At 38.7% G+C, this 13,198-nt stretch overlaps 1 protein-coding gene across 3 annotated transcripts in view; it reads left to right on the top strand.

The window, feature by feature from the left end:
- Positions 1-13,198, top strand: part of NFATC3 (nuclear factor of activated T cells 3) — a 130,346-nt gene that overhangs the window by 89,495 nt on the left and 27,653 nt on the right. For all 3 annotated transcript variants that reach the window (XM_032854124.1, XM_032854126.1, XM_032854125.1), the window contains exon 9: positions 8,414-9,421. In XM_032854124.1, the coding sequence (XP_032710015.1) occupies positions 8,414-9,421 (1,008 nt within the window). The remainder of the gene's footprint in view (positions 1-8,413; positions 9,422-13,198) is intronic.

Below are 13,198 nucleotides of genomic sequence, written 5' to 3'. Positions count from 1 at the left end.
ACAGAGAGGTAACGTGATCAAATTTGTATTGCAAAAACCACTTTCAGAGCGCCTAACTAGCTCAGTCAGTAGAGCTTGTGACTCTTGATCTTGGGGGTGTTGAGTTCTTTTTTTTTTTTTTTAAGATTTTATTTATTTGACAGAGATGACAAGTAGGCAGAGAGGCAGGCAGAGAGAGAGGAAGGGAAGCAGGCTCCCTGCTGAGCAGAGAGCCTGATGTGGGGATCAATCCCAGGACCCTGGGAGCATGACCTGAGCCGAAGGCAGAGGCTTTAACCCACTGAGCCACCCAGGCGCCCCTGGGGTTGTGAGTTCTATTCTCATGTTGGGCACGGAGCCTACTTTAAAAATTCTTTTCCCTGCAATATGTGCATGTATCAAATTAACTTGTGGTATACCTTAAATTTTACACAATGTTACGTATCAAATATATTCAGTTAAAAGAAAGTTTAAACTAAAAATCATTTCCCCCATATTTCTCCTGTCTTATTCTAAGGTATCAATGACCAGTTTAGTCTTTTCCTCAAATTACTAACTATGGAAAGTGAGATTTATATGACAGAGGCCCAAAAAGGTTAAAAAGGTGATTCAGATAGTTAGTGTTTTGATTATATAGGGGAGACAGCATTAATGATAATAAAGAATATTAGGGAAGGAATAAAATTTAAAAAAATATAAAAGTTGAAATGGGCCTTATTTGGGAGAAGGAACAGGAGGGGATAGGTAAGGATGAACAAGATGGGTGTATATTCGGCTGGTTTATACATTTAGTAGTAGAGATTTTAGGGAGTTTCCATATGATAGCGTCAACTTTTTTTTCTTTAAAGAATAACATGGAATCTTCTGTTGTGAGCAGAGGGGAGTGTAGGTGATTTGGCAGTTTGAAGAACGTAGACAAGTTTGAAATAGTTGTTGTAAAGAAAGGGGAGAGTAAGTTACCACAGAAACATAATAGGATTCTAGGCATGATCAGAAAACACCTTTGATGCTGATATTCATGAATTTATAAATAATTAATTTGCACTGTTGTGTAACTTTCTTAAATAGCACTCAGATTCAGACATGCAGTCCAAGAATGTTAACAAATGCTGTGAAGATGGGAGACTATAGAATCTAACCTCAATAAGAAGGGAGAGGGCTTCTGGAATTGTTTAAAAATAAAAAAAAGCAGGGGTGCCTGGGTGGCTTAGTGGGTTAAACCCTCTGCCTTTGGCTCAGGTCATGATCCCAGGGTCCTGGGATCAAGCCCTATATCGGGCTCTCTGCTTCCCCCTGTCCCTGCCTGCCTCTCTGCCTACTTGTGATCTCTCTCTCTGTCAAATTAAAAAAAAAAAAAAAGCCTTCTAAAAAATAAATAAAATTAAAAAGCAGTAGAAGATGATCAGCTGATTAGAGGTTTTCATTTTTACTATCTTAGTAGTAGTAACTGAACAGGCAAAGAGTAGTAACTGAACAGGCTTATAATGCCTTTACATTATCAGCTCATGAGTTGGGAGGACAATATAAAAGCAGAACCCTAGAGGGCCTTATATGAGAATGGCAATCATTGGGGCCCCAGAGTACAGAAGGAATATTGGATTGGACTACCAGCTGTCATCACTGGCCTTATGATTGACAATATACAAATCAGGTGGCACACACAAAACAAAGACTGAAGAAGTGTTTGGGGGTGCCTGGGTGGCTCAGTTGCTTAAGTGTCCCTCTCAAGGTTTTGGCTTAGGTCATGATCTCAGGGTTGTGGGATTGAGCCCTGCGTCAGACTCTGCGCTCAGTGTGGAGTCAGCTATAGATTCTCTCTGTCTCCTGCTCTATCCTTCCTCCCTCCCCCTCTTCCCCTTTCTCCCTCCCCACCTCTGCCTCTGTTCCTCTCTCTTTCAAATAAATAAATAAATAATCTTTCTTTTTTCTTCCTTTTTTTTTAAATTGGGCAGTCCTTGTTCTGGCTGATGATTGTCTTTTCTCTGTAGTATTTGGCTTTTGTCATTTTTTTCTAAAATGGAGTTTTGAATAAAATTTTTATAAAAGCAAATATGTTACTGTGAATGTACTTATTTTGTGTGTGTGGGTGTGAATTTATTTTTTAAAAAAGACAAGTTAAGGGGTGTCTAGGTGGCTCAGTCAGTTAGGTCTCTAACTTTTGATTTTGGCTCAGGGTGATCTCAGGGTCCTGGAATCAAGACCTGTGTCAATTCTGCATTTGGCACAGAATCTTCTTGTCTGTCTCCCTCTGCACCTCCCCTGCTCACAAACATGTTTTCTTTCTCTCAAATAAATAGAATCTTTGGGAGAAGAAAAGGAAAAAAATAGATGAGTTGAAAAAATATTTTTAAGCATCCTAATTGTCTTCTGCTCTGAAACTGTCATTCTTTCTCGTTCCTTTTGATCCATTTATAGCACAACATTTTAAAATAAAAATGGGACCAAAATATATATAGTATACTAATTTTATGACCTCAACATTTTTATTTTTCTTCATGAGCAGATAAAGCTTTACAGAATTTCAAAAGAAAGAATTCTAGTGTGTGATACTTACATTAGAGTTACGTTTGTCTTATTAATTTGTATGATTATTTATATTAAATATTTCTGTCTTATTTGTTGTGACAATTCTTTTTTAAATTTTGCTTATAAAAATTGTAGATATTCAGCAATGCCTGTGTGGCTCAGTTAGTTAAGTGTCTGCCTATCCCAGGGTCCTGGCATAAAGCAGGATTGAACCCTGTCTTGGGCTCCCTGGAGCCTGCTTCTTTCTCTCCCTCTGCCCCTTTCCACCACCTTGGACTCTCTCTCTATTGCAAGTAAATAAAACCTTTTTTATTTTTTTTTAAAGATTTTATTTATTTATTTGACAGAGGTCACAAGTAGGCAGAGAGGCAGGTGGTGATGGGGGGGGAGCAGACTCCCCGCTGAGCAGAGAGCCCGATGTGGGGCTTAATCCCAGGACCCTGAGATCATGACCTGAGCTGAAGGCAGAGGCCTAACCCACTGAGCCACCCAGGCGCCCCAATAAAATCTTTATTAAAAAATTAAAAAAATAATTTTATATATTCAGAAGTTATTTGTTTTTTATTAAAGGATACGACATTTTGTTACCTTTTTGACAATAGGGTATTCCTAGCAATAGGAATCTGACCAATATCAATATCCAGTGAAAGAATAATCAGTTGCAAATGGCTGTTTTGAGTTTGTTGTTTTGTTTTAGTTTTTATTATTGAAGTATAGTTGATGTACAATGGTATGTTAGTTTCAGGTATAATAACTTTTTTTTAAATTGGAAATTATATTTAGCATAATGTGTCCCATAGTCAGTTTACATTCTAAAGTTGAGAATGAGCATATTTAACACAGAAGGTAGAGTTAGTCTGTTTCTAAAATTCAAGTCATTCTAGATATTGTAAGTTCTTTCTAACTGTATTTCTCTCTAAATAAGAATAGATAATCCTAGACCAGCAAAGAGGGACTTCTTAGATTTGGTACGGTTGGAGTCTTAATCCCTTATAGACAAAAAGTGATAGTTGATTTGGCAAAGTGGAAATATACTCAATTTAGGAAAGCAGAACTCTCAATCTGAGTGTACATAAAAAGGATTGGATTATCCAATAAAAAGGTGAATTTAAGCTGTAGTTCTCAGTCCCTCTGTGTCCTTTTTAGTGCATGATAACCAACCACTTATGTAACCAAGGACCTTACCTCCCCCATTCAGGATTAATTAAGCGGTGAGAGGCTTTCTTGAATATTCTCCCTCCTTTATATGGAAAGGTCATCCTGGGTATGGCATTTACTGTGGCTTTCTTGGGACCAGAGTAGGAGCTGAAGTAGAAAAGGGAAAAAGAATCCAGTTGTACAGGGAGAAAGTTATAGTTGTGCCAAAGTCAGAAGAAAAGAAATTACATGAAGACATAAGAGAGGTCAGAGTTGTTAGACACATACTTGAAATACCTGAGCGAGAATAAGAAACTGGATGCAGGCCTGGTTTGGGAATGTTAACATTGGGACAGAAGCAAATAGAAGACTGGTAATATGCTTTCTCTGTTTTAAGGATTGTCCTGTTAAGGGTGGGCTCACTTACAGCTGCCAGATTTAGAGACTAACACAGTGATGAATGATGAGCCCATTCCATTCTTGGTAGGACACCAGAGAAAAGTGTCAAGCTCAAATGCACCCCCAAAACAAGTGCTCCATTAATTACCTACTATACAATGCATATAGTCTCAGAGCTGTTCTGATTCTTACTTAATTTCCTCAGATTGAGTCCATGCTTATATGAAGAGACTTGTGATTGACAGGGGTTCGGTAAATGGTCGTCAGATGAGGTTTGACTGTGCTTTGGTTCTCATTGTTATTTTCTTTTACATAAAATGAAGTTCTCACATTTTAGTGAGGATGATGAAAATTTTAGTTATGTTAAAGTAGTATAAACGTAGAAGGGACAATGAGATGTGAATTCCGGAAAATTTTATTTTTTTAAGATTATAAATTTTTCTATTTTATTTTTATTTTTTTTTTAAGATTTTATTTATTTATTTGTCAGAGAGAGAAAGCAGGGGGATGGGCAGAGGGAGAAGTAGGCTCCCCGCTGAGCAGGGAGCCTGATGTGGGACTCGATCCCAGGACTCTGGGATCATGACCTGAGCTGAAGGCAGACAGCCGAAGGCAGCCATCCATGCATCCCCAAAATTTATTTTTAGAGAGAGCAAGCAAGAGCGACGGGAGAGGGGAAGGGACAACCAGACTTGAGTGCCAGCTCAATCCTAGCAGCCACAAATCAGAAATCAAGAGTGGTGTTGGTCAACAAACTGAGCCACCCAGCCACCCTAGTAAAATTATTTTTAAAGGAGTTATAGCACTTTAATAGGAAGATAAAATAGATAATTTTTAGAAAAGTAGACTGAAGTATTTCCCAAGGGAAACAATGAAATCATTTGTTTTGACACACAGAAAATTAACTGATGGTTTTCTGTTTTGGTAAACATTAAAATAAGCAAAATGCATTTATTTTCTACATGAAGCAGTCCTTTCAACCGGTAGATTCATCTAAAATCATGGACTTGCTACTTTTTTGATGTGATAAAGGATAGTGTTTGTTATTCATAACCTCTACTTGTATGATGGAATGGTGAAGTTGAATCTTTCTTGGTCATACAGTATAGTGATCAAAAGCATGGACTTTGGGGGCACCTGGGTGGCTGTCGGTTAAATGCCTGGCTTTGGGTCAGGTCAAGATCTCAGGGCTCTGGGATCGAGCCCCGCAGTGAGCTCCCTGGTTAGCAGGGAGTCTGCTTCTCCTTCTCCCTCTGCCCCACCACCCCCGCCCCTCAGCTTGTACGCGTTCTCTCTCTCTCAAAAAAAAGAAAAAGCATGGGCTTTGGAGGCAGAAAAACCTGGATTCAGGTCCTTATGATGCCGCTTAACTACTGTGAGGTCTTAGTGCCTTTATTCTCTTCAGTATACTCATCTATAAGGCAGGAGTAATAATAATAATCCCTATCTCGGAAAGGTTGTTTTCAGTAAATTAGAACTTTTGGGTGCAAATGACAAAAACTCAATTCAAACTAGCTTAACAAAAAAAATCACTGGCTCATGTAAGTGCATGATTAAGATTAAGTGCAATGCTGGCTTTAGGCATGCTTCAGCTCAAGCAGTGTTATCTTAGGGCTTAAGGTTTCTCTTCATCTTAACACTGTTTTTCTTTCTATTGGCTTTAGATCTTGAGCATGCTTTCACCACATGGCATCTCTAGGTTTGTTTCATCTTCATAATTAGTGATCCTAGAGAGAAGAGCTGGTACCTCCCTTCTTCTACATACACATCCATCTAGATCGATCCTGGGATCACACTCACATCTTTGGTTCGGTCCTGTTGCGTTTGTAGGAGTTCTTATGTATTCTGGATATTAAACCCTTTTCAGAAATATTATTTGCAGATACTTTTTCCATTCTGTGTGTTATCTTTTCAGTCTCTCGATGGTGTCTTTCAATAGTCAGAAGTTTTTCGTTTTGAAGAAATCCAGTTTGTTTTTCTTTTGTTGTCTATACTTTCAGTATACATAGAGCTAAACAAACCATTGCCAAATACAGTGTCATGAAGCTGTTGCCTTTTGTTTTCTTCCAAGAGTTTTGTAGTTTTGCTCTTACGTTTAGGTCTTTGATCCACTTGAGTTAATTTTCCTGTGTGATTTTCAGATAAGTTTCCATCTTCATTATTTTGAACGTGATACCCAGTTGTCTCAGTACCATTTGTTGAAGAGACTGTTCAGTTGACTATATGTTAAAGGGTTTGTTTTTGGTCTCTATTCCATTGGTCTATATGTCTGTCCTTAGGTCAGTATCATGTGGTTACGATTGCTGTAGCTTTGTGGTAAGTTTTGAAATTACAAAGTGCGATTCCTCTATCTTTGCACTTTTTCAAGATTTTGACTATTTGGGGTCCCTTGGGATTCCATATAAATTTTAGGACGGGCCTATTTCTGCAAAAAAAAAAATATTGCTGGGATTTTGGGATTAAATCTGAAAATTGTGTGGGGGAGTGTTGTGTTCTTAACAGTTAATTAAGTCATCCAGTCCATGAACCTGGAATATTGTTCCGTGTATTTAGGTCTTCTTTCATTTCCTTAGCAGTGTTTTGTGGATTTCACTGTGTAAGTCTCGCTTATCTTGGCCAAATTTGTTCTTTAGAGAACAAATTTAATTTTTGATGCTATTGTAAATGAAATTGTTTTCTTTTTTTTTTTTTTTTTTTGGCAGACTTGTTTATTTTTTATTTAAATTCAATTAATTTGGGACTCCTGGGTGGCTTAGTCAGTTAAGCATCTGCCTTCTGCTTGGGTCATGATCCCAAGGTCCTGGGATCGAGTCCCTCATTGGGCTCCTTGCTCAGTGGGGAGCCTGCTTCTCCCTCTGCCTGCAGCTCTTCCTGCTTGTGCTCTCTCTCTCTCTCTCTCTGACAAATAAATAAATAAAATCTTTGAAAAAAATTCAACTAATTAACATAATGTAGTATTGGTTTCTGAGGAAGAGGTCAGTGATTCATCAGTCTTATATAATACCAGTGCTTATTATATCACATGCCTTCCTTAATGTCCATCACCCAGTTACCCCATACCCATACCCACCTCCTCTCCAGCAACCCTCAGTTTGTTTCCTATGATTAAGAGCCTCTTATGATTTGTTTCCCTCTCTGATTTCATCTTGTTTTATTTTTTCCTCTCTTCCCCTATAATCCTCTGTTTATAGGATGTCTGCTTTGTTTCTTAAATTCCACATATGAGTGAGATCATATGATAATTGTCTTTCTCTGATTGACTTATGAAATCATTTTCTTAATTTCCTTTTCAGATTATTTATTGCTAGTTTATAGAAATGTAATTGATTTCTACATGTTGAATTTGTTTATTATCTCCAACAGGTTTTTGTGTATTCCAATACTTTTTTGATCCCTCATTATTCCTCTTGTAATATGTATCTGATGATGGTTGAGGATCATTGTAAATTAGACCATTGTAAACTAGAAGCTCTATGAATATTAGATTAGATCCGTGGTGTTTGATGCAAAATGCAAAACCAGGTGACCAGTAGATTTCAGATCAGAGATCTCAAATTCAAGGCTTTTTTTTTTTTTAAGATTTTATTTATTTATTTGAGACAGAGCGTAAGCAAGTGAGCACAATCAAGGGAGCAGCACAGGGAGAAGGCAAAAGCAGGCTCCCCACTGGCAGGAAGCCCCATGCAGGGCTCAATCTCAGGACCCTGAGATCATGACCCAAGCAGAGGGCAGCTGCTTAACAGACTGAGCCACCCAGGCACCTGTCAAATTTAAGGCTTTTTATTAGGCCTTAGAGCTTTGTTGGGGGGGTTTTAAAAAATCATTTATTTTTGAGTGGATAATGTATATACCTGGTTGAAAACATTCAAGAGACACAAAAGCTTACATAGTAAAAAGTAAATCTGGTTCTTGCTCTTACCCCTAGTCACCTAGTTTCCATTCCCAGGAGTAAACACAGTAGTACCAGTTTCATGACATCTTTCTGGAGATATCCATACCTATATAAGCAAAAACATACACATATTCTATATACACACACAACATTTTACAAGAATTGTGATATGTACACATTGTTCTGCGACTCAAGTTTTTGGTACATAGGAATGTATTTGAGATCTTTCCACAGCACTTCATAGAGTTCTGTACAGTGTTGTTGTTTTTTTTAACTTGAAACTTTTAGAGCAAGAACCACTCCCTGTTGTCTTATGCTTGCTGACTTCACATATTTTATATTATTTGCCTTCTCTGAAGGCGTTTGTATTTTTAACCCCTGGCTTGGGTGCATACTAAGTTATGTAGCCTGGAATGAGGGCCCTTTATGATCACTGTATATATTATGTAATAATATTTGCTCTTATCATTTTCTTTTTAGTTTTGATGAAGCAAGAACACAAAGAAGAGGTTGACTTGTCTTCAGTTCCAGCATTGTCTGTGCCTCATCCTGCCCAGACCCAGAGGCCTTCCTCAGACACTGGGCACCCATGTGACAGTGTACTGTCAACACAGAGAAGCTTGGTTTGTCCCATTCAACAAACATATGCATCCATGGTAACTTCATCTCATCTGCCACAGTTGCAGTGTAGGGATGAAAGTTCTGGTAAAGAACAGCATATGATACCTTCTTCAGTCATGCACCAGCCTTTTCAAGTAACATCAACACCTCCTGTGGGGTCTTCCTATCAGCCTATGCAAACTAATGTTGTGTACAACGGACCAACTTGTCTTCCAGTTAATGCTGCCTCTAGTCAAGAATATGATCCGGTTTTGTTTCCACAGGATGCACCTCTTCCTAGTTTAATAAATCTTGGCTGTCAGCCGCCGTCATCCATACCTTTTCATTCTTCAAATTCAGGCCCAGCAGGACATCTCTTAGCCCACACACCTCATTCGGTGCAGACCCTGCCTCCCTTGCAGTCAGTGGGATTCCATTGTTCAAACACAGGACAAAGATCTCTTTCTTCTCCAGGGGCTGACCAGGTCACAGGCCAGCCTTCCCCTCAGTTACAACCCATTACATATGGTCCTTCACATTCAGGGTCTGCTACAACTGCTTCCCCAGGAGCCTCGCATCCCCTGGCTAGTTCACCACTTTCTGGGCCACCATCTCCTCAGCTACAGCCTATGCCTTACCAATCTCCTAGCTCAGGAACTGCCTCATCACCATCTCTAGCCACCAGAATGCATTCTGGACAGCACTCAACTCAAGCACAAAGTACAGGCCAGGGAGGTCTTTCTGCACCTTCATCCTTAATCTGTCACAATTTGTGTGATCCAGCTTCATTTCCACCTGATGAAGCAACTGTGAACATTAAGCCTGAACCTGAAGAGCAAGAACCTAACTTTTCAACAATTGGTCTGCAGGACATCACTTTAGATGATGGTAAGTTCATCCTTATATTCTTGAAGCAGTGAAGATCTGAGAACTTCCTTCTCTGATAGTCATAAAAAAGTCATCATGGATTGCTTATTGGCATATGGCATGTGGTTGGGTTTTTTCATTTTTAGTAATATTTGTCACTAGAAACATGTTAATCTATGACTTTGAGAATAGATGTGAAAATCTATGCTTTAAAATCTATTTTACCACTAATATCTGTTGTAGAGGGTGAGACTTGAATGATAGCCCATTACCCATTTGTGATGGAACTACGGAGATGAGATTTATTGGGCATCTCTTCTTTCTGAAAGTATAGTGAGGTCTCAGTGTCTGGAGAATGGAATTCAGTAAATATTGCTGAGTGCTATCTATTTGGAAGGCACACAGTTAGATGCTGGAAATACTAGGAATGTGTCTGAATGGAGTTCCTGTCCTTGAGGAGACTCACGCAAGTAAAGAGCGCTGGTGCCCCCTCTCCACCCAGCTTGCTGAGTCAGATAGTGGTGATGGTACAAGACCTGTTGGCACCAGGATAAAGAGCTGTTTATATGAATGTAGCAAGTTGGCAAATAGACCTCTGTTTTTAAATTAGAGAACAAACTTTGGAATATTAGTTATTTCAATAGTTGAAAATTCCCCAACATAGCATTTTTAGGAAATAATTTTAGACTTTATTCTTGGCTCCATCGTTTATATGGTAGTGAAATTTTTTCAAAATAGGAATTTAGTGAAAGCTGCTGGTAACAATTCAATATGAAAATTCTAAAGATTCTGAAAACACAGATAAAGAATTTCACTTCTCTCTCTGATTCTGTGTTTTCTGTATAGAAAAGTAATTTTAAGTTAGCCATCTTACACATCTGGAGAAGGTGAATTTACTACTTAGTTGCAAAGCTGGTATTAAATCCCAAATGCCAAGCGTAAAGAAAAAGGAAGGTAAATAAAATGTGGCATCCCCAGTCCCAGGGCTTTCACCAGATCGGTACATGACTGACTGATCTGCAGTGGGTCTGAGTTACTTACAATCAAGGTCTAAAAGAAGCACATTAGGAGATTGAATCAGAGAGCTGTGCTAGATTTCATAAGAATTCAGCAATGGGACAACTGGCTGGCTTAGTCAGTAGAACATGGGATTCCTGATCTCAGGGTCATGTGTTTGAGCTTCATGTTGGAGCTTACTTACAAGAAAAAAAAAAAAAAAAAAAGGATTCACCAAAGCTTCCTTGAGGAGATGACAAGTCTTAGAGGATGAGTATATGTTTTCAGTAAATGAGTATCAGAGGGCAAATCAGACAACATAAGCAGAAATGGAGCTGTGTCTGGGAAAGCATCACTGGATGGAGGGCAAATGGCATAGTAAAAGATGGCTTTCAAAGCCATAAGGGGATGTGCCAAGTCATTTGTGTGTAAACAAGATACAGTTGGCCCTTGAACACCTTGGGGACTAGGGACACCCATCCTCTCTCAGTCAAAGAATCCATTTATAACTGTCAACTCCCCAGCAACTTAACTACTGATAGTCTGCTGTTGATTGGAAGCCTCACTGATAACATAAACAATCAGTTAACATACTATTTTGTATCTTATATGTATTTTGTACTATATTCTTAGAATAAAGTAAACTAAAGCAAAGAAAACAATATTAAGAAGATCATAAGGAAGGGGCGCCTGGGTGGCTTAGTCGGTTAAGCGTCTGCCTTTGGCTCAGGTCATGATCTCAAGGGTCCTGCGATGGAGCCTTGAGTTGGGCTTCCCACTCAGCGGGGAGTCTGCTTCTTCCTCTTCCTCTGCCCCTCCCCCTGCTCATTCTCTCTCTCTCAAATAAATAAAAATCTTTAAAAAAAATAAGGAAAGAAAATCGGGACACTTGGGTGGCCCAGTTGATTAAGTGTCTGCCTTCAGCTCAGGACCCTGGGATCGGGTCCCACATCAGCTCCTTACTCAGCTAGGAGCCTGCTTCTCCCTCTGCCTGCCACTCCCCCTCCTTGTTCTCTCTTTCTCTTTCTCTTTCTCTCTCTCTCAAAGATTTTATAAAATCTTTAAAATCTTTTAAATCTTTTAAAAATAATAAAAATAAAAATCATAAAGAAGAGAAAATGTAAAAAAAATCCCCATATAAATGGATTCTTGCTACTGAAACCCAAGTTGTTGTTATTGTTATTTTAAGATTTATTTATTAGAAAGCGTGCCTCTGGCAGAGAGAATCTTTTCAGGCAGACTCCCCACTGAGTGTGGAGCCTGATTCAGGGCTCGATCCCATGACCCATGAGATCATGACCTAAACCAAAACCAAGAGTCAGTTGCTCAACGAACTGAGCCAGCCAGGTGCTCCAAAATCCGTGTTATTCAAGATTCAACTGTATATGTGTAAACTGAAGCAACACCTATAGTTTGCATAGTATTTTCCTATTCATTATTTCTTTTAATCCTTATTAATCCTCTGTCTCTGAGACAGTGATCATGTAGCAAATTGGACTTTCTGAAGGTGACACAACTGGTAAGTAGTAGGGCTGAGACTGGAATTACTTTTTTTCAGTCTAATCTTTTATCTTGCAGCATTATAGTTGCCTCCTAGGAGCAGCAGGCCATAGTGGTTAGAACTCTGTGCTAAAGGGCATCCCTCAGGGTTTTGTTTTTTGTTTTTTGTTTTTGTTTGTTTGGTTTTTTTTTTAATTCCTAAAGGAACATGTGTGCTGCACTTCATTGCATGAACACATGTTCACAGCTGTATCTAATCTGTCACAGTTGTGTTGGGAGCACCTTGAGGGCTCTCATATTAAGTGTCTTATGCTTCTCTTTATGCACAGCTGGCATTAAGTGTCACTGCCTACTCAATAATGATGAACACCAGCTAGAGAGGAGACTTCTGCTTTGATGCAAAACAGATTTGAAATAAGTTAAGGCTTTTTCAAATAGACATAAATTTTAAAATGTTACCTATTCATTCTTTTGGCAGTTTTAGACTATTCATAGTGCTTTTAAGACTTATATTTAGAATTTTAATCCTGAGACAAGGGGTAAGACCTTGAGTGATAACCTGCCATGCGTTTGTGATAGAACTGAAGACATGAGATTTATTGGGCACATCTCAGTGTATTCCAGCTCATTTTTTTTTTCCATATGAAGACTTTTTTCTTCTAAAAAGGGACCAAAGGTAATGGAACTTGCTTTTTCTAGTTTATCAGTGTTAGAGTGATATTTGGGGGGCAACAAATTGGAACTTCTAGAAGGGTTTTGTGAAAAGTTTATTTTACCCTTTGAATATGTTAAAATACGTTGCCAAAACAAGGAATCTGGAAAGATGAGGCCTATGAGGGGAGGTATAAAAAAATTTTCATTTTTGCTCCATTCATTATATAGGCCACACAAGTAAGAAAAGTTCCCAGATTGTAGCCCTACAAAAGATGAAGTCTCTGTTGAATCCTCTCTTTGCTACCTGTCATGAGACTTGATAGAAGGTCGGTGCTGCTAGCAGTATTTAAAGGGGGAGGGACTAAAATGCACTCCTGGGCACCTTGGATCATTAGAAGTTTGATATTTGCCAGCTGACTCATTGATAATGTTATTTTGATTTGCCTTTGAAGGTAAAATTCTAGGTACTTAGTCCTACAATTTTGCAAAGTTTTTATACAAATTTATTAAAAAACAGTAACATCTCTCATAGGCCTGGAACTCCATAGCACTTGAATGTCCCCTTTCTGGTTAGCTTTAAAAGGAAGCCATAGGGTCACCTGTGTGGCTTAGTTGGTTAAGTATCTGCCTTCAGTTCAGGTTATGATC

This window comes from Lontra canadensis, unplaced genomic scaffold (genome assembly GCF_010015895.1).
Source record: "Lontra canadensis isolate GAN:19392208 unplaced genomic scaffold, GSC_riverotter_1.0 scaffold8, whole genome shotgun sequence".
Lineage (NCBI taxonomy): Eukaryota > Metazoa > Chordata > Mammalia > Carnivora > Mustelidae > Lontra > Lontra canadensis.
Note: the sequence above shows the minus strand (reverse complement) of the source record. Positions and strands in the feature narration are given on the sequence as shown.